General features: G+C 33.9%; 1 protein-coding gene across 2 annotated transcripts in view; it reads right to left on the bottom strand.

The window, feature by feature from the left end:
• The window catches only part of LOC134721261 (junctophilin-1-like), a 71,362-nt gene that overhangs the window by 39,439 nt on the left and 9,052 nt on the right, over positions 1-22,871 (bottom strand). Inside the window, exon 2 of one of the 2 annotated variants that reach the window (XM_063584108.1) lies at positions 8,841-8,900. The exons of the other annotated variant lie outside the window; for it this stretch is intronic. Within the exon in view, the coding sequence (XP_063440178.1) occupies positions 8,841-8,900 (60 nt within the window). The remainder of the gene's footprint in view (positions 1-8,840; positions 8,901-22,871) is intronic. 2 annotated transcript variants of the gene reach the window in all.

Raw genomic sequence — 22,871 nt, 5'->3', positions numbered from 1 at the left:
AAAAACCTTGTTATCGTTCCAACACCGTAACCGTAATAGATAGAAAAAAAACGAAGGGTGAAATTTGTTCAGGACCAGACCCCGGTTCTTCATTACATTTGATTCGAAAAGATTCAACGACTCATTGGTAGGGTTATGCCCCTTTGAAAATTAACCGGTGTCGGTGGACCACCAAAACTCAGAAACCGTAAATCGTAGAGACCTAGGATCTTCACCATTCATCAACAATTCATGAGACTTTCAAAAATACCTCAAGGTCAAATGTGTATGTTGACCTTGACCTTTGACCTAACACCTTGTTATCAGAACAACTCAAAAACCATTATACTTACAGAAGTTTTAAATAGTGGAAAATGTTTGGGTCATTACGGCACAACTTTGTTACATTTTGACCGAAGAGATTTGACCTTTTTTTAAGGGGCATAACACCTGTTTTAGGTTTCTGGAAAGACAAAATCATGTTTTACTATATAACCAAAGGTCCTAGACCCATGGGGTCTTCGGCAATGACATTGGGGACTAATGACCTTGACAAAGGTCAAAAGGTCAAAGGTCAAGGTCATGTCCCATATAGCGAATTTGGTGTTTTTAACCTTATTTAAAGGTTTTTCAGTGTGTTTTAAAGCTTTTCAATACATTCTACGTCTATTTGAACATGTATTTTACATTACAAAAGGAAAGACCTCTCAATTGTTCAAGAACAATTGACAGTTTAATTATTATTATTATTCTTCCGTTAAACTTTGACGAAGTTAGCCTCCGTAACCGTAAGACGTGTTGCTTTCATGTTCACACTTTGTATCGGTGTAATGAATACCTATCTGAAACTCACCCTGTTAGTCGAAATATTTTGTCGGTTCGGAGTAATCCCTCCGAAACCCAAAAACCTTGTTATCGTTCCAACACCGTAACCGTAATAGGTAGAAAAAAAACAAAGGGTGAAATTTGTTCAGGACCAGACCCCGGTTCTTCGTTACATTTGGATCGAAAAGATTCAACGACTCATTGGTAGGGTTATGCCCCTATGAAAATTAACCGGTGTCGGTTGACCACCAAAACTCAGAAACCGTAAGTCGTAGACACCTAGGATCTTCACCATTCATCATGAATTCATGTATCTTTGAAAAACACCTCAAGGTCAAATGTGTATGTTGACCTTGACCTTTGACCTAACACCTTGTTATGGGATAATCTCAGAAACTATTATACCTACAGAAGTTTTAAATAGTGGAAAATGTTTGGGTCATTACGGCGCAACTTTGTTACATTTTGACCGAAGAGATTTGACCTTTTTTTAAGGGGCATAACCCCTGTTTTAGGTTTCTGGAAAGACAAAATCAGCTTTTACTATATAACCAAAGGTCCTAGACCCATTGGGTCTTCAGCAATGACATTAGGGACTACTGACCTTGACAAAGGTCAAAAGGTCAAAGGTCAAGGTCATGTCCCATATAGCGAATTTCGTGTTTTTAACCTTATTTAAAGGATTTTCAGTGTGTTTTAAAGCTTTTCAATACATTTTACGTCTATTGGAACATGTATTTTTCATTACAAAAGGAAAGACCTCTCAATTGTTCAAGAACAATTGACAGTTTAATTAAGGTCTTTCCTTTTACAAAAGGGAAAGACCTTACTGTATTTCTTCTGTTTATTATTAAGGTCTTTCCTTTTACTAAAGGGAAAGACCTTACTGTATTTCTTCTGATTATTATTATTATTATTATTATTCTTTTTGTTCCGCCAAACTTTGACGAAGTTAGCCTCCGTAACCGTAAGAAGTGTCGCTTTCATGTTCACACTTTGTATCGGTGTCATGAATACCTATCCGGAACTCACCCTGTGAGTCGAAATATTTTGTCGGTTCGGAGAAATCCCTCCGAAACCCCAAAACCTTGTTATCGTTCCAACACCGTAACCGTAATAGGTAGAAAAAAAACAAAGGGTGAAATTTGTTCAGGACCAGACACTGGTTCTTCATTACATTTGGATCGAAAAGATTCAACAACTCATTGGTAGGGTTATGCCCCTATGAAAATTAACCGGTGTCGGTGGAACACCAAAACTCAGAAACCGTAAGTCGTAGAGACCTAGGACCTTCACCAATCATCATCAATTCATGTATCTTTGAAAAAAACTTCAAGGTCAAATTTGTATGTTGACCTTGACCTTTGACCTAACACCTTGTTATGGGATAATCTCAGAAACCATTATACTTACAGAAGTTTTAAATAGTGGAAAATGTTTGGGTCATTATGGCGCAACTTTGTTAAATTTTGACCAAAGAGATTTGACCTTTCTATAAGGGGCATAACCCCTGTTTTAGGTTTCTGAAAAGACAAAATCAGCTTTTACTATATAACGAAAGGTCCTAGACCCTTGGGGTCTTCAGTAATGGCATTGGGGACTAATGACCTTGACAAAGGTCAAAAGGTCAAAGGTCAAGGTCATGTTCCAGATAGCGAATTTAGTGTTTTTAACCTTATATAAAGGATTTTTAGTGTGTTTTGGAGCTTTTTTAGGTTGACCTTGACCTTTTCAATACATTCTACGTCTGTTGGAACATGTATTTTACATTACAAAAGGAAAGACCTCTCAATTGTTCAAGAACAATTGACAGTTTAATTATTATTATTATTCTTCCGTTAAAACTTTGACAAATTTAGCCGCGTTAACCGTAAGACGTGTCGCTTTCATATTCACACTTTGTATAGGTGTCATGAATACCTATCTGGAACTCACCCTGTGAGTCGAAATATTTTGTCGGTTCGGAGTTATCCCTCCGAAACCCAAAAACCTTGTTATCGTTCCAACACCATAACCGTAATAGGTAGAAGAAAAACAAAGGGTGAAATTTGTTCAGGACCAGACCCCAGTTCTTCGTTACATTTGGATCGAAAAGATTCAACGACTCATTGGTAGGGTTATGCCCCTATGAAAATTAACCGGTGTCGGTTGGCCACCAAAACTCAGAAACCGTAAGTCGTAGACACATAGGATCTTCACCAACCATCATCATTTCATGTATCTTTAAAAAACACCTCAAGGTCAAATTTGTATGTTGACCTTGACCTTTGACCTAACACCTTGTTATGGGATAATCTCAGAAACCATTATACTTACAGAAGTTTTAAATGGTGGAAAATGTTTGGGTCATTATGGCGCAACTTTGTTACATTTTGACCAAAGAGATTTGACCTTTCTATAAGGGGCATAACCCCTATTTTAGGTTTTTGAAAAGACAAAATCAGCTTTTACTATATAACCAAAGGTCCTAGACCCTTGGGGTCTTCAGTAATGGCATTGGGGACCAATGACCTTGACAAAGGTCAAAAGGTCAAAGGTCAAGGTCATGTCCCAGATAGTGAATTTAGTGTTTTTAACTTTATTTAAAGGATTTTTAGTGTGTTTTCGAGCTTTTTAAGGTTGACCTTGACCTTTTCAATACATTCTACCTCTGTTGGAACATGTATTTTACATTAAAAAAGGAAAGACCTCTCAATTGTTCAAGAACAATTGACAGTTTAATTAAGGTCTTTCCTTTTACAAAAGGGAAAGACCTTACTGTATTTCTTCTGTTTATTATTATTATTATTCTTTTTCCGCCAAACTTTGACGAAGTTAGCCTCCGTAACCGTAAGACGTGTCGCTTTCATATTCACACTTTGTATTCGTGTCATGTATACCTATCCGGAACTCACCCTGTTAGTCGAAAAATTTTGTCGGTTCGGAGTTATCCCTCCGAAACCAAAAAACCTTGTTATCGTTCCAACACCGTAACCGTAATAGGTAGAAAAAGAACAAAGGGTGAAATTTGTTCAGGACCAGACCCCGGTTCTTCGTTACATTTGAATTGAAAAGATTCAACGACTCATTGGTAGGGTTATGCCCCTATGAAAATTAACCGGTGTCGGTTGACCACCAAAACTAAGAAACCGTAAGTCGTAGACACCTAGGATCTTCACCATTCATCATCAATTCATGTATCTTTGTAAAATACCTCAAGGTCAAATTTGTATGTTGACCTTGACCTTTGACCTAACACCTTGTTATGGGGAAATCTCAGAAACCATTATACTTACAGAAGTTTTAAATAGTGGAAAACGTTTGGGTCAGTATAGCGCAACTTTGTTACATTTTGACCAAAAAGATTTGACCTTTTTTTAAGGGGCATATCCTCTGTTTTAGGTTTCTGGAAAGACAAAATCAGCTTTTACTATATAACCAAAGGTCCTAGACCCATGGGGTCTTCAGCAATGACATTGGGGAATAATGACCTTCACAAAGGTCAAAAGGTCAAAGGTCAAGGTCATGTCCCAGATAGCGAATTTAGTGTTTTAAACCTTATATAAAGGATTTTTAATGTGTTTTTAAGCTTTTTAAGGTTGACCTTGACCTTTGACCTTTCACTTTTTATTGGATATCTCAAAAACTATTATACTTACAGAAATAGTAAATAGTGCAAAATGTTCAGGACATTTGGGACTATTGACCTTGATAAAGGTCAACAGGTCAAGGGTCAAGGTCATGTCCCAAATAGCGGATTATGTGTTTTTGACCTTATTGAAAGGGTTTTTAGTGTGTAATAAAGCTTTTCAATACATTCTACGTCTATTGGAACATGTATTTTACATTACAAAAGGAAAGACCTCTCAATTGTTCAAGAACAATTGACAGTTTAATTATTATTATTATTCTTTTTCCGCCAAACTTTGACGAAGTTAGCCTCCGTAACCGTAAGACGTGTCGCTTTCATATTCACACTTTGTATTCGTGTCATGAATACCTATCCGGAACTCACCCTGTTAGTCGAAAAATTTTGTCGGTTCGGAGTTATCCCTCCGAAATCCAAAAACCTTGTTATCGTTCCAACACCGTAACCGTAAAAGGTAGAGAAAAAACAAAGGGTGAAATTTGTTCAGGACCAGACCCCGGTTCTTCGTTACATTTGGATCGAAAAGATTCAACGACTCATTGGTAGGGTTATGCCCCTATGAAAATTAACCGGTGTCGGTTGACCACCAAAACTCAGAAACCGTAAGTCGTAGACACCTAGGATCTTCACCATTCATCATCAATTCATGTATCTTTGAAAAATAACTCAAGGTCAAATGTGTATGTTGACCTTGACCTTTGACCTACCGCCTTGTTATGGGATAATCTCAGGAACTATTATACTTACAAAAGTTTTAAATAGTGGAAAATGTTTGGGTCATTACGGCGCAACTTTGTTACTTTTTGACCGAAGAGATTTGACCTTTTTTTAAGGGGCATAACACCTGTTTTAGGTTTCTGGAAAGACAAAATCATCTTTTACTATATAACCAAAGGTCCTAGACCCATGGGGTCTTCGGCAATGACATTGGGGACTATTGACCTTGACAAAGGTCAAAAGGTCAAAGGTCAAGGTCATGTCCCATATAGCGAATTTGGTGTTTTTAACCTTATTTAAAGGTTTTTCAGTGTGTTTTAAAGCTTTTCAATACATTCTACGTCTATTTGAACATGTATTTTACATTACAAAAGGAAAGACCTCTCAATTGTTCAAGAACAATTGACAGTTTAATTATTATTATTATTCTTCCGCCAAACTTTGACGCAGTTAGCCTCCGTAACCGTAAGACGTGTCGCTTTCTTGTTCACACTTTGTATCGGTGTCATGAATATCTATCCAGAACTCACCCTATTAGTCGAAATATTTTGTCGGTTCGGAGTAATCCCTCCGAAACCAAAAAACCTTGTTATCGTTCCAACACCGTAACCATAATAGGTAGAAAAAAAACGAAGGGTGAAATTTGTTCAGGACCTGACCCCGGTTCTTCGTTACATTTGGATCGAAAAGATTCAACGACTCATTGGTAGGGTTATGCCCCTATGAAAATTAACCGGTGTCGGTGGAACACCAAAACTCAGAAACCGTAAGTCGTAGACACCTAGGATCTTCACCAATCATGATCAATTTATGTATCTTTGAAAAATACCTCAAGGTCAAATTTGTATGTTGACCTTGACCTTTGACCTAACACCTTGTTATGGGATAATCTCAGGAACCATTATACTTACAGAAGTTTTAAATAGTGGAAAATGTTTGGATCATAATGGCGCAACTTTGTTACATTTTGATCAAAGAGATTTGACCTTTCTATAAGGGGCATAACCCCTGTTTTAGGTTTCTGAAAACACAAAATCAGCTTTTACTATATAACCAAAGGTCCTAGACCCTTGGGGTCTTCAGTAATGGCATTGGGGAGTAATGACCTTGACAAAGGTCAAAAGGTCAAAGGTCAAGGTCATGTCCCAGATAGCGAATTTAGTGTTTTTAACCTTATATAAAGGATTTTCAGTGTGTTTTCGAGCTTTTTAAGGTTGACCTTGACCTTTTCAATACATTCTACGTCTGTAGAAACATGTATTTTACATTACAAAAGGAAAGACCTCTCAATTGTTCAAGAACAATTGACAGTTTAATTATTATTATTATTCTTTTTCCGCCAAACTTTGACGAAGTTAGCCTCCGTAACCGTAAGACGTGTCGCTTTCATATTCACACTTTGTATTCGTGTCATGAATACCTATCCGGAACTCACCCTGTTAGTCGAAAAATTTTGTCGGTTCGGAGTTATCCCTCCGAAACCAAAAAACCTTGTTATCGTTCCAACACCATAACCGTAAAAGGTAGAGAAAAAACAAAGGGTGAAATTTGTTCAGGACCAGACCCCGGTTCTTCGTTACATTTGGATCGAAAAGATTCAACGACTCATTGGTAGGGTTATGCCCCTATGAAAATTAACCGGTGTCGGTTGACCACCAAAACTCAGAAACCGTAAGTCGTAGACACCTAGGATCTTCACCATTCATCATCAATTCATGTATCTTTGAAAAAAAACTCAAGGTCAAATGTGTATGTTGACCTTGACCTTTGACCTACCACCTTGTTATGGGATAATCTCAGCAACTATTATACTTACAAAAGTTTTAAATAGTGGAAAATGTTTGGGTCATTACGGCGCAACTTTGTTACATTTTGACCGAAGAGATTTGACATTTTTTCAAGGGGCATAACACCTGTTTTAGGTTTCTGGAAAGACAAAATCAGCTTTTACTTTATAACCAAAGGTCCTAGACCCATGGGGTCTTCGGCAATGACATTGGAGACTAATGACCTTGACAAAGGTCAAAAGGTCAAAGGTCAAGGTCATGTCCCATATAGCGAATTTGGTGTTTTTAACCTTATTTAAAGGTTTTTCAGTGTGTTTTAAAGCTTTTCAATACATTCTACGTCTATTTGAGCATGTATTTTACATTACAAAAGGAAAGACCTCTCAATTGTTCAAGAACAATTGACAGTTTAATTTATTATTGTTATTGAAAATTAAAAAAAAAAATCCCTTAGAGTTCTTTTGGAAATTCCTCCCTTCTGTTGGCCCCTCAAAATACAACTAAATAGACCCCAAGAAGAAAAATAATAAGAACTGAGCAAAAACTTTGTTTTATGAGTCTTAATAGCAATTAGTATAATTACGATTTTTGTTATAGTCCGATTTCTAATGCCGAATATATAAAAGGCCGAGTTCATTATAGTCCGAGTTTGTTGTGGGCCGAGATTAGATGGGATACCATGATACTTCCTATACTCTCGGGCTTTTACCTATTGAATAGAAATTTGTAAAAATCGTCACGTATTAAAGCGACGAAAAATGTTCATTCATGAAATATTTTAAACACGCTATTAATTTTCTCTTCAACCGGAGGAAGGTAGGAAACCTTTAAAACCGGGAATGTAGTACTCCCGTTTGGTGGCACACATATATGGATCTGACGCATGTCTGAAGAATACCGATAAAATCATTCCACGTAGAAACTGCTGTCTCGTGTGTGTATTGATTTTACTTTCCGCGTAGCGCAGATCCGCGAAGTAGTTTGTTCGTCTTTCAAATGAAGTTGAATTGTTTGATTTATCGATGAAATTTCAGTACATTTTTATTCAAGCTGTATGCTATTAAAATAGAAGGGCTCAAAATTTCAAAAGCATCTTTCTATTATTAGTTTTCAGACACCAGTACTATATTATCTAGAAGTAGGACACACTTCCTAAAGTAAGTTAGCCTGTCTCTTTTCCGTTTAGGTCGATGCCTTAAGAAAGTTTATTGCTATAGCAAGCTATAGCAAACTTTCCAAAAAAACCAGAGCTGAGTTTATTGTATTGTATATATTTGTAGCATGTTAGCATCCCTCTCTGTATATGTCTGTGTGTGTGTGTTGGTTGGGGGAGGGGGGTATTCATTGTCCAGAAACGCTTTCATTTCAAATGTAAACTATTATTATTTGTTTACTGTTCTTTCGAAAAGGTAAATATTAAAGTATAGGATTGAATATATACAATGTACTAGTATTTATCTTTTCATATAAATTATGTCTCCATCTATAAATACATGCAAAGTTCCTGTAGATATTAGATCTGAATGAATCCTTTAATTTAAAACGAATCAAATCAAATGAGATATCAAGTTTTACGTTTGACATGCTTAAATATAGTATTTTGAATTCAACATGTTCAAAAAGGTATAAAACTTACAAAATTTTCAAACAAGGTTGAAACAAAACAAGCATGCTTTTCATGTTTTCTCATCACAACTAGTTCAAGGCAGGGAAAATGGGTAACTTATGTATATGAGTAAGTACTTGTTTACCGTGAGAAACAACACAAAAAGATGTTGGTAATATACTAATACACTAAGCAATGTTATTCTACTAAAGTATGCAAATTACACCAAAGTATGCAAATTACATCAAAGTATGCAAATTACATCAAAAGTATGCAAAATTAAGAAAGGGAAACTCACTACTGCTAGCACCGTTCACCTGGTCTTCATAACCATTCCCAAGGCCTTGTTGATACCAAACTTAATTAAAAATAAAAGAAAAATTAAAACATTGGAATAATTTTGAGGGTTTGATTATATTTTCAATTCTTATGAAAATCATAACAGTTGGTTCATTTAAAATTAAACTCTGTGTAAAACAAATTTTAAAGGATAGTAATAACTCAACATGGAGCGAGAAAGAAAGAAAGAAAAAAATATTTCCACCGATTGGAAAAGTACTTGTCAAAGCGTAGCATGAAGTATGCCAGGTGAGGGTGCTTGAAAATAAAGTTTTGTGTAGTAAAATGCACTAGCATACACACTCACAACAGTCTTAGCGTGATAACGCATAATTTTGTGATTGTCGCCATTTTTCTTAAATGTTAATGGTGAAATAAGCAACTTTAGCGTTCTGATCTAGCTGACACGTGTGCACTTAATAATAAAATAAATGAAATAAATGGACATTTTTCTGGACATTTAAGATTGAGAGAACGGAACAACCGCATGACGATTAACGGTATTTCATTTGGAGGGAGAGGGGTTAACATATATAACGATTAGCATTTTCTCCGGAATGTGATTCTCATAAATATGCGATGACAATAACGATATTATTTAGTCTCATTTAATGCGCTTACGGTATAGAATAGGAGTGTTTGGATATTTTCATATTTCAAAAGTGAACCGGCAGAAAAAAAACTATTCCAAATTGAAGGCAAATTGTATTTCAACCTGTCAATACACAAATCAATTCGTTAAAAGGTAATGCATTATGCCATAATCATGCAACTTGAAATTTTACATAAAAAAACATGCAAATTTTTAATATTCTATTGAAAGTACATTTTGAAGAAAGTGACATGAATTCCAAGGATAGACCGGAAGAGATATCTGAATCGTTTAAGGGAACTAACTGTGTGTGCTGTTATAGATATCCGTTTAGCCAGATACATATATGTACGTGTATATATGTCTCTGGTTAAGCATACAAATCTTGTGATACCGAGCGTAACCAAATTGATATAGCATTTTTGTTTGTTGACAGGTATGTCTCTACTTTTTCAAATACAGCAACTATACAAATAGTGCGATCTACAAAAAATGTTTGAACTGTAGAACTGAACATGTTTTTAATTATTTCCTTTACAATGTTATTTGCAGATTTTGTGGTGTCGATCGTCCCATTTTCCCGTTTTCAAGGGATTCCCATCCAAAAACAATCATATTAAAAGTGCACACCACGTTAGTATGATGATAAGTTGGGTTCCATTCCTAATTTAACATAGACGATTTCATTTTAAAAACATCGTCTGTCAGACGGAGACTGTTAGACAATACAAAACAAAATAGCATGTCTTCTTACAAATATGTGGAGGAGACGAAACAACCCAAATGAGTTGCGTTAACATGGATAACGTGCATTCTGTTATGTTTTCGTCTATTTTTTAAGTCTATAACCGTTTCTAATTTATAAGTAATTTTCGAAAGCCGGAATTTGAATGATAAAATTTGATACAAGCTATTTCCCTCCCTGGAGTAAAGATTAAAAGCAATAGTGTCTAGTTTACATTCTTCTTTTTTTCCCTATTCATATTCAATATCTCTTTTTACTGGAGGACACCGATATTAATATTGCGCTGTGATAATTCAAGTAAGCACCAAACTAGAATGTTTTATTGCCAGTGGCCGTTGTTACTTGTGGCGCTATTGATGATGGTCAATGAATAAATAACGAAACAGAGTTGTTTGTGGTCACTTTTTTCATTTGAGACACTGTTCATATAAACGGGTCTTTCGTACTTAATTTTATCAAGATCTGCAGGTAATTTCCATGGTTGTGTTTTAATAAGCTAGCGCATGTTATAATAATCAAAACCTGTTGGAATGTTCTTAAGAATACAAAAGGCATGTTACTAGAAACAATACTCATATGATGCATCATAACATCTCTCTTGGGGCAGTGCATCTACAGGAATAACGGATAAAAGCTGTACCAATAAAGTTCTGAACTAAAACCATCTGCGGCCTTTGTCAGAGTGCAAACAGAAGTTTTTCTATCATCATAATGACAGATAAATATAATAACACATAATACAAGCATGCCAAGATACCTGGGAAGAATGCCAAGATCGTGAGTTATCAGTAAGTCATGCTGATTGACACACGTGCCGAGTACATGGTTTTTCTGGCATCCTGTGGGGCTCTAAACGGGTCCAGGTATTTTTTAAAACATTATTTTTTTCATTTTTCATAATCATATTGACAGCTAGCTCTAGGTCACTAGGTTTGTGTTTCTTTTTAGTCTGTTAAGGGTTGATTATCCTCCTTAAAAATCTTGACAAGTTATTTATAGAATTTTATATACTTGGCGTAAAAATCTCATTCTTCAAGAACAAAAAATGAAGTACACCTGGAATAACAATGGAGGTTAAATAAGAGATTTTGTTTTACGTGTACATTTGACATTCATTGGTGTTTCTTACCAAGTTCCACTGTGTAAAAAGACATAAACCTCACCATCTATGATTGCAATTTGCTGAGAAAGCCAAACAAATGTCAATGCTTATAGTCACCATAGTAAAATGTCAAGAAAAGTATCGAATTATCTTCTTCTGACTTGCAATTTGTTTAGATAGAATGAAAGATTCTTAATTCTACAGTTAGCGTTAATTGTTGATTGCTTATCGTCCAGTGGCAAATATTTCATGCATGTTTAGGACGAGTGCAAAGAGAAGGCATACTTAGAGTTTAAGAAAAAATCCAAAATCTCTCGTCAGAAACCAACTTGTTACGTTTTGAAAAGTTGATTTAAAATTATATTTTCTCGCTTGTTTAAATTCAGGCTTTTACCATTTTTTAATAACTTTTAAATGCAATTTCACATTTATGCGATCCATTTGTTTATAACAATGTCAATGACTTTACTAACATCTGTAACCAATCTTAGCCTATTGTATAGTAATTATAGAATACATAACTTGACACGTGCAGTTAATATATTTCATACATGTATGTAGTTGTAGATACTTGCCAAAAACCATAACTCAGCGTTTATCAAAAAGTGCAAATTCTTTTTAATTTTATTGAATATTCGCCTGTTTAATATGAAAATATTGACAAGATGGATTTGTTCTTTTAAATTCTAAATGTACGCCTGTCTTAATGTGACAAAATTGACAAGATGACTTTTCTCTGCAGTGCACTTTGAAAATGAATGGCGATATTTATTCAATACAAAAAAGATGAAAAAAGTTATTATTTAAATACGAAAACCTAATGGAATTTAGGTAGAACTCCATCGCATGACAAATGACAGATGAAGTTTTCACTTAAACATAAGAATAAGAAGATGTGGTATGGTTACCAACGAATCAAATGTCCACCCTAGTCCAAATAGTGCGCACGTAAGTAATTATAGGTCACTGAATGGTCTTCAACAATTAGCAAAATCCCATACCGTATACCCGAAGACATGACTATGAATATGGGAAACAAGTCAAACGAGAAACCCATGGCAACAGACTAGTTTATGACGGCCATTTGAACTTAAATGGTCAGTCGTCAATGGAATCGTTTGTATTCAGAACTTTATTCCTTCAACTGAAGCATCATATTGACATGAGATGCATGATAAATATAGAAAATAAGTATATATACTGGCATAATTTATCTAACTTATACGCATTAACCATGTCACATCCAAAACTGTTCTTTGTCTGTATACTGAAGTTACTTTTGTACGTTAAAAGGTTTAAATGATCTTTTCGGGGAAATACAAGGCCTAACCAAATCGTGTACATTATTCTATTGGCGACGAGAACTTTCATTAGACACAGAAAACCCTTTATACTTTGATTTGGTATAGCATAAACCCTACAAACGCAATCTCTAGTGAGCCATGTTTTTACCGAACATGTAAATTTAGCAACTATATTTTAAGCTCAATTTAATGGTCACTGTAACAAAAGGTTGGAAACCTCTTTGGGTAAGTTTGCCGCACCAAAGAGGCTCTCAACATGGTAGAATATAAACATAGGGTCGTTTGGATTTGTGACTTTTGTGATTTTTGCATCTGATTTGTACTTAATAATATAAATAATCAAAGAAAAATATAAAACGGATTAAGCACAACATTCACACAACAGTGGTTTACTAAAATAGGATTTAAAATCTACAAAAAAAAGAAAACATGCTGTTCTCTTGGATATTTCTTTTCTAAAATGCATTTTACTTATATAATATCATATAAAAGCATTATACAATCTCATAAACTATGACCGTATCGTATATCCGAATAGACAGACAGACTGGAGTATTCGGTAAAATATTACAATACACCATCTGTTTCACTGTGGAATGTTTCTACTGAATACCATTCATTTTGTAGATTCATTGATTTTTTACATATGTGTAAATAAATGATCAATAATAACATAAATAAATATTAATGTTTTGAAAAGTACATCAAAGGTGTGAAAACGACATGTAATAAGGGTGAAAAAAGTTTGGGTTAAAAGGCGACTGCAGCGCCCTCGAACTCACCCGACACAAATACCTTCCCATTGTTCGTGTACAATCCTGTTAGCATGAAAAACAAGGAATGTCTTATTAATTTTGCTGAATTGTAATTTTGCATACTTAGTATTTGTGAAATAAAAAATATGCATGCTTCGTGTCAAACAGTGGAAAATTTTGATGCTTTCCTCACATAATTGAGATCTTTGCTGTCGGTGATTTCTTCGAAGTAGCGTTTCTTGATCATTTCGCGCGTGAACACTGTTAGGCCCGAGAACTAAAAGGAGCAAAAAGCACTAAATATGTCTCTAAACGCATTTATTTTAGGAATAAGTACAGTATGAGATTTCAAAACACCACATACCTTAAAAGATTGAATATTGAAACATGTTTTTTTTTAAAGAGCCTAAAAGGATAACTTATAAAAAAGGAACTCGTGTTTAAACCACGAGCTTTAAATTCAATTTGTCAAGGATAGTTATTGGACTCGACATCAATCTGGGGTGGGGTGGGGTCGGGGTAGGGGGCAACGAACGATCATGTATTCAGGTATTCTTTTCAGGCTACACTATATATGATAAGGTTGAGAAATTCATATTAAATATATAAGTTTGAGAAATCTAGATTGAAAGGTTGAAAATTGTACATCTTAAGCATCTTAAATGTTAAGTATTTTTTAAAGATGCAATTAAAACCACTCATAAATGCAGAAGATATTTGACAAATCTTATTTTACTCTCAATGAAATATGTTGACCTTAACATACATTTACACATATATTGGTATTTTTAAAATCTTCACTGGTACTTCAAAGTTTTTTCTCTCAGAAACACGGGTTTTTGTACATAACGTATATTTCTTTTTATGTTATATAAAAACCGTCATGGCGGCGTCAATGAACACATAACATTGAATTTTTTCAATGTCTCGTCTGCATACATTTTTAATGATTCTATAACAATTTTTAAATATATTGAATAGATTGTTTCATTATTTAATATCAGTTTTTAATCAACTGTATTGATTGGTTTTGAACACTGAATTGTGAAATTGTGATTTCATACTGCTTTATGTGCATTCCAAACAAATGTGCAGTTATGCAAAGAAAATGCATTCAAATATATTTCAATCAATAAAGGAAACATGTGCATTATTTTATCAATTTGCAGTTCAAGAATAAACACAACGGCCTTTGTCCGTTAGTGACCCCTCAAAATAACTCCCTATATTGGGGTTTGCGTTCTGAGGAAAGAAGAGCTTTTGTGAAATGCTTATAAAAATCTGTGATTTCATCAATTATCTCACTACTGTAACTTGACCTCAATATTTATGTTTGGTATATGTCGTATATATGTTAGAGTTTATGTACTCAGATAAAAACACTATTTAAATAGTTAAACAGTGACAAATCAACGATTGTCAAATGCGTCTAAATATGACCCCTGTACACCTTATGGAACAAGCATTTATCTTGCATGTGCCATGATGTGGTTACTCAATATTTTAATTGTTTTCACCTATTGGAAGACGTGTTGTTAGGTTGCTGCCATTCTGACGTTTTAGACAACCTATACTTTGATTTAATTGTATATCTTCATAAAATATACATTAACCGAATAAGGTTTAAATATTCTCGCTGCTGCTCTTAGGTCGGGTTGTTGTCTCTTTGACACATTCCCCATTTCCATTCTAAATTTTATTTTAGCAATAATATATCCATTCCACAATGAGGCTACGAAATTGACAAGCCAAAAACGTGCATGTCTCAGTTTCAGAACATAAATACAGCCAATACGTGACAAATATCGGAAATGGAAGTATTAGTCTATTTTTTCTACTACAATGATAATTTGCTTTGTAAACGGAATGCTGGTTAACCATTTTCTTCACCAGTTCACAGGAAGAAGTCTGTCAGATTTATTAAACGATTTCTGCGTCTTCATTAAAATCATCAAAATTATTTCAACAAGTGTCAGATCAAAATTACAGTTTCGATTGTTTTAGAATGTAAAACATAATGGAAATCATTATCATTTTTTATTCTCTCTCTCTTTCTTTCTCTCTGATTTTTATTCTATTTCAACGAGTGGGATTGAAAAGTAGAATTAGTTGGTACATAAATACTACGACCCCTGTCGTAAGAAACCCATAAAACTCCCTATTAGGGTTCTAGTTATAAGCGTTAAGCATAGCTAAGGGGGAAAGTAGAGAAGAGAGAGAGAGAGAGAAGGACAGAATAAAGTTTTGGAAATTATGACTTAAGACGTTCTTAGAGTTTAGCGTTGCTGAGAGAGAGAGAAAATTTGACTACATGTGCATTGATGTTCAAACATAATGTTTTGGAATTATATACTAAGAAATACGACCTTGAAATTTAACTATGACCATGGAATTATATATGATTCAAGCACTAGTGACTACATGTGTACTGATGAAGCAGCTAGATGGAGAACATACCTTTACTCAAACAAAGTGTTACGTCAGACAAGCATTGGGAACCCATCACACGCTAGAGAACGGTTGCGTTCCTTTATCCCTTCCGCGACTTCTTTGAGATGCTATATCAATTTTTAATATGTCAACACCAAATTCCCAAAAGTCAATGTATCATATTTCGAAGCAGCAAATTACAGTCTTACGCGATTTTAATTCATTTATTTCTGGTATGTAATTTTTAGTTATGTAGTCATGTTAGTGACGTAATAACAAGTTAAATGCAGAACATATCTTTGACCTTCAAGTTTATGCATGCTTACTTGCAAAAATGTCATATGGCAAAAATCAATAGATTTATAATAAAAGAACAGAAGCACTTTTAATCCGCGGTTTAGATTTGACCTTCATCCATAATCATGTGGAAATAATGAGAAATCACAAAAGTGTACATTAGAAAAGTCGGTGAGAAAAGTTTGCACAAAATGGGACCAAAAAGGACCACTCCAGTGATGAAACATTAACACATAATTCCTTTAAATACCGGTAATTTCAAAATTCTAAAAGGACTAAAATCTATTGGATGACTTTATAAATTATGACTTAGTACTTTTTACTGCATATTTTAACCTGATTATGATTAATAAACGCAAATAAATAATTAAGCATCGAGCAATTTAAATGTGATTCTCAATTTTACAAATATGTGATCACTAGACTGTTTAGCAATAAATTGTGTATTTTTTTACTATCTACTAAAAGTAGATTTCTCATTGGGTCACGGTCTCCTTGATTTTTGAATCTTATCTTTTTAGACATTACACCAAATCTACTGAAATTTCACCAGTTGTGCTATTATACATGTATAGTCTATCTCAATGTGCATGTGCTTCGTCATATCAATATATAAAAGAGTTAAAAATAAGGGAGCAATTTGAAATGATTTGAAAAAAAGAGGAGAGTGAGATTTTTTTTTTTTCACACGTTCTATCAAGATACCAATATAATTTAGATCAGACACACATTTTGACTACTAAAGTCTTATCAATATAGCATTCGAACTAAAGATCTGAAGATTGCTTCTTGTTAATTTAAAAAAAGAAAACCTGGGTATCTGATTAACGATTCATGACAACTGTTTTATTTCTTCTAATCTTCAACGATTGTTCGTCTTGAAGATCAAAGTATTAAACTACTCAACATATATTTTAATGATTGAAAGATTGGGTTAACTATAGTAATGTTTGGTTGGGGGGAAACAAAGGACAGCATCATACAACCAAAAGTTTGTTGACGGAATTGTATATGATTCAAGGACACTTGCATTGTCTCGAATTTCATAGTTAGTTGGTTGCTCCTTTAGCATTGAGCTGAGACAAAATAAAAAGACCACATCATGTTAGCAATTTGTTTTCGATATTTGTTGATTGGGGTGGAGGGGTGGAATATCTAGGATCAAATAAAATTGAGAATAGAAATAGGGAATTGTAATTTGGTTGCTCCCAAAACACGAAACGGAGAAGAAATTAACCATAAACTGGTCTAATAGCAATACAATATATATAGATCATAAGATGAGGTATGAGTGCCATCCAATTCACAATTTGTAAAAGTAAACAATTTTAGGTCAAAGTTCAGTCTTCAACACGGAGCCATGGCTCATACCGAATAGCAAGCTTTGCATATTTGTGTTTTTGCGTAGCTTTAGGATTGCAATGCAGTTCATGACTTTTTTACCCCATGCATACGTAATACATGTCAAGTTATTTAACCTATATCTTGAAATGCCCCGTGATGTCTAAACATTCATTTTTTTCTCCATTTTACTTGAGATTGCATGGCTACTTATGACGGTATTTGGTAGATTCCTTTGCCAAATACGTATCATGCATATTTTGTTTATATACCCCATAGATGTTTCAAATGCTCAACATGCTCACCGGTAAATAGGATAGACAAATATATGCAAATAATTCTACTCAAACAGGAACCGTTTTGAACTTGCAATAAGGTGTGATATTTTGCTCCTTGTTGACCTTGACTTAGCCACAATCCAATTTTAAGCAGATCTTTAGTGGACAGCAGACAATAAACATATTAACTTTTCATTGTCTTTTTATTATAAGCCAAAACTTTTAAGGACGTAAGATTTCAATTTTACGTTGATAGATAAAAAAAAAAAAACCTCAAAATAAGCAGTACAAAGCCCAAAATACTTCAGCATTTTTTCGAGTAAGGTAACACACTTTTTTCTACTGAATCAATTATCAACCAAGTATGAACTATATCTGTATCATGCGCGAATGTTTCAGTTTACGAAAGAAAACAAATTATTAATTAATCAAATTCCGAGATCATTATCCTAGCATCTATGCTGATTGCATTTGGTACACATGTTTCAACAGATCATATTCAATATTGATAAACAGATGGTAAACGATAGGAAACGGGTGACTAATTAGAACCGGATATGATTAAGTCTTAAGTAATCACTGATAATTACAACCCTGTGGAGTGTAAGACTATATATGTAATTGGATTGTGTGTGTGCATTTACATTTTCAACAGAAAAGGTAACCATCAAACTAGATAAATATGAATACTATCACATATCTGTGGTTTCTCTGATGTTCTGACTATGCAAGCTTTTGTGAATTTCAGACGAGACAACTGTTCTGAGTCACGAGAATACATACATAGCTATCCTTGCAGATTAAACAGAATATTTGCGGCAAAGGCGTTTCTTACTCAGAATTATAAATAACACATGTATGTGCAGAAAATTGACAAATATAACTGATTGTGGTTAATTTCAAACTAATCGTAAATGATAAAAAAAAATATTGTGTAAATCAAAATCAAATCATTGGAACACCCCTTGTTGCAACATTTCTGTCCATAACCAATGATATATCCTTATTCAAAAGTGGTAATCCAAATTTTCCCGACATTCATCCTGGGCAGTTTATTTTACAGGACCCAACTATTATATTTTACTATTACTAACTTTTTTCATGAAAAATTATTATTATCTTTCACAGAAAATTATCAAATTCTCAAACTGCAAAAATAACAAATGCTAGATATTTCAATCTTATGAATGAGGACGAATGAACAAAAGTCTAGTTTTAATATAACAAATTCTTTAAAGTCATAAGAAACGAGTGACCGGTGAAAAATAATGTTCTTCCAATTCTTAAACCAATGCATACAAACATCATAAACTTAGTCTTCTGTGCTCGAATTTATCATTTTTTTCGTTTAAATTTCGTATAATCGTCAATTTTTTTTTCAATCGGTCAGTGTTGTTGTGAAAATATGGCAGGTAATTAAAGTTCGTGTTTTGAAGCCGAAGTTTAACGATTGTCACCTGTTTGTCAACAATTGACGAAAAATAAACCAAAAAGCATGGAAATTGAGCACGTGTTTAACATGTAAATTCAGATAATAGTTTATTTTAAGGACATCCATGTGTATTGTGGTCACCGGATTTTTACGAGATGGGTCAAACTGAGGTCGCCTTGCATACGGAAAATATATCGGGGGAATTGCTTGCTGGAAGGAAGCAATTCAAATAAAATAAACTTCTTCTGAATATGAATAAATTAAAGAATTTTCTTCAGAAAAAAGTATATGTACATAAGTTTTACAATGAAAACTATCCATTGAGTTATAAAAAAACATATGCATTTTTTTTTTTTGATTTGAGGTTGTTATGACTTTAAAAATTCAAAATATACACCAGAAACTACACGAAATCTCGTTTTAAACGAAAACTTATAACAATTTCAGTACATGAATAACAGAAATCTTTTTGAAAAAACTCTACCAACAATATTGACTGAAGTTATTCGATATAATCCATGTATTATTTTATGAAGACATAAAATGGCTGCATTAATCTAGAATGGACTGGGTTGGAAGTAGAGCATCATGCCCGTTTTAGGACTGTGCTGAAAAAAAGTCCGGAAAAAATTTGATCTTTGTTGAAAAGCATAAAAGCACTTACGACCAAAGACAGTCACATTCATGCACCCCACTAAGAGGAGATAGTAACTAATGTAAACCTCTAATCCAGCTTAGAAAAAGTGGGGTTTGCTCCGTGACAAGATCGCATCATCTTGCTTTAAAAAAAACCACCACAGATACACACATTTAGGTGACTTAGAGGAAACAATAACTGATATAAATCTTTTATTCAACCCGGCTTATAAAAATATGGTTTGCCCCATGGCAAAAAAAACACACACACACATTTTGGGTAACTTAGATGAGACAATAACTGATTTTTGTTTTTAATTCAATCCGGCTGATAAAAAGTATGATTAGCTTCATGAAAAGGTCGCCTGACCTTGCTTTAAAAACCCACAAACACACACACACATTTTAGGTGACTTAGAAAAGACAGAAACTGCATAAATCTTTTATTCAATCCGGCTCATAAAATGTACGGTTTGCTCCCAGACAATAGATCACGATATCTGTAGACCAAAAGAACAGATGCTACCAGTATTTTACGGTCATTTCACCCTCCATATACCAGACAATTAAATAAGGACGGATGAGTGCACCGATTACATACCTGCTTCTGTTATCTATAAATCATGGGAGATCAGTATTATTGGCAAACTGAAAACATATGGTGTCTAACAGCAAAGATAAATAAAGATCTAACAGGATTGCATGATATTTATAAAATTTACGATTGACTACAACTTCTGATAATCGAAGCAACTGCCATAAGGCAAAGGCTACTATGTAATATCGGTTTATAATCATTTCTGAATTTTCAATGTCTACATATTTATTACTGGAATTATCAACACTTTTTTTTCCCCGTTAATAAGCATTGACTCTACAAAACTTTCGAGAAGAAAATGCCCACCTACCTTCCCACTGTCTATACCTTTGAGTAGGATTTGGGCAAACCAAAATATTTCTAAGTGTGGCTTAAATTTTTGTGTTTACTATTTTTCAAGTTTTACTAAGTTCTTATACTAGTAGGTAAATGTTCATTATAATAGCTTGTTTTAAATCTTTAATAAATGTGTCTTTCTGCGACATTATCATCGAATATTACAACCAACAATCAAGCAATCGAGTGGGACTTGCAATGGATTCAAACATTAAGAAATAAGACGGGTCTACCTAATACAGATACTCTGCTGTCCCTTTTGACGCAAGTTTGTTAACCCCAGCTCTTATTTGGGGGTTCGTCATTCTAAACTTTAAGTGTTGTGTGATGTGGTTTAGACTTTCCTTTGTCTTTGATTCTGGTCTTAGTACATGTCGCCATAGTTCTTCCATACTTGATGAAACTTCAATAGGTCACATGATGTTCTTACCTGCTCTAGATCGAGGACGCAGTAAAGTAATGTTGAAGCAATTATGTAATTTTACTCGATTTAATGGGTGGAACTTCAAATTTCAAAAGATATTACCGATTATCAATACTTATGATATCATATTAAAAAATCAAAGATTGTAAAAATCTAAAACCATAAATTTTTGGCAATGAGGAATTTCTAAGAATATTGAACACTAAATGACAATTAGCTCTTCTACAAAAGAGGAACAAAAGATATCAGAGGGACATTCAGACAATATCTCAGTCTAGAAATCCATCAGAATTTCTTATTCTAAAATTCAAAAAAATATTACCTAAATTAAACCGATCAATTTCCAATGGTGTTGTTCTTCTGTACTCAAATTGTACTTTTGGAATCATAACTTGTAAGTTGATTGACATTTGCAAAATGTGTCTGTCCTTTATAAAGAACTTTTATCGTAAACTGTTAATGAATAAAATCTCAATTGCTTTTAAGTTAAGTATCTTATTGTCATCAAATTCACACCTTATATATGGTCTTTGTACGAAGTAATACGCGACTTATGGTAACATTACAAACTTATGCTGGTAAATTATTATTTAATGCTAGACAGAAATTGTTTATCATTAAAATGGGGGTTTCATACATAAATACTGTTTCTAATTTGAACTGAATTGAGTTTTTTTCTGAAGTTAAATGTTTGATAGTTTATTATGCTCCTTGTGAGCTCATGCAATGAACATAAAAACGTCTTTTCAGAGTATTCCTTTTTAGGCCAGCGTACGAAATACTAATTTCCTCTGTTTATATTAGCAATGGTTCGTTTTCGAACGTTATGTCCGTACATAAAATATACTTAACTACGCCCTTATAAATTGGTTCTTTCTTGCAAAGTTTTTGAGTTTATTAAAAATCAAGTTAGGGTTTTGATATAAAACGAAGGATATATCTGGTATGATTGCCAACTAGACAGCTTTCCACCAGAGTTTACAGCACATTTCAGTCAGTATGTTTCTAATGGTAATATCTTTGGTTAGCTTGCTTGTTAGCTGAACCGTGAAGTCATTGTTAGGTAAGGTAAACTTCCCTCCTTTTAAAGTAGCTTAGTCCTACAGAGAGAGAGATTTTTTATCTGTTGGGCTAGTCTACTATTAAAAGAGGGAAGTTTACCTTACCTAACAATGACTTCACGGTTCAGCTAACAGGCAAGCTAACCAAAGATATTACCATTAGCTACATACTGACTGAAATGTGCTGTAAATGAAGTGGGTGTTAGCAATTAGAGGCAGCGTCAACAATAAGAAAACCCCATACGGGTATACATGATCGGCTATAAAAAGCCACAACTATATCAAATTCAACTTTCGTGTACACACAATTTAAATCTCATTCCATTACAACTGAGACTACTGTGTTATATATACATATATATAATTGGACACATATACGCACGTCCACAACCGAATTTTATTCAAAAATTCAAATTGGCAGTAGAAAATTTTTCAATCATTTTAACTGTCAACAAAATGTATAAAACATGAAAATTGATTATTTAGAATATGAATGTTGATATTGTCCGTCATCTCATACAGTGTTGACAAATTAATCTGTGTTTTCAATTATTAATATAATTATTCATATTTGTCACCAGGAGCTGTAAGATCTAACCGAAGAAAACGATGATATATCTTCGTTTTGTGGTTCCAAGCGAGAATTGTCGCCCAGACAC

The sequence above is a fragment of the Mytilus trossulus genome, chromosome 6, assembly GCF_036588685.1.
Source record: "Mytilus trossulus isolate FHL-02 chromosome 6, PNRI_Mtr1.1.1.hap1, whole genome shotgun sequence".
Classification (NCBI taxonomy): domain Eukaryota; kingdom Metazoa; phylum Mollusca; class Bivalvia; order Mytilida; family Mytilidae; genus Mytilus; species Mytilus trossulus.
Note: the sequence above shows the minus strand (reverse complement) of the source record. Positions and strands in the feature narration are given on the sequence as shown.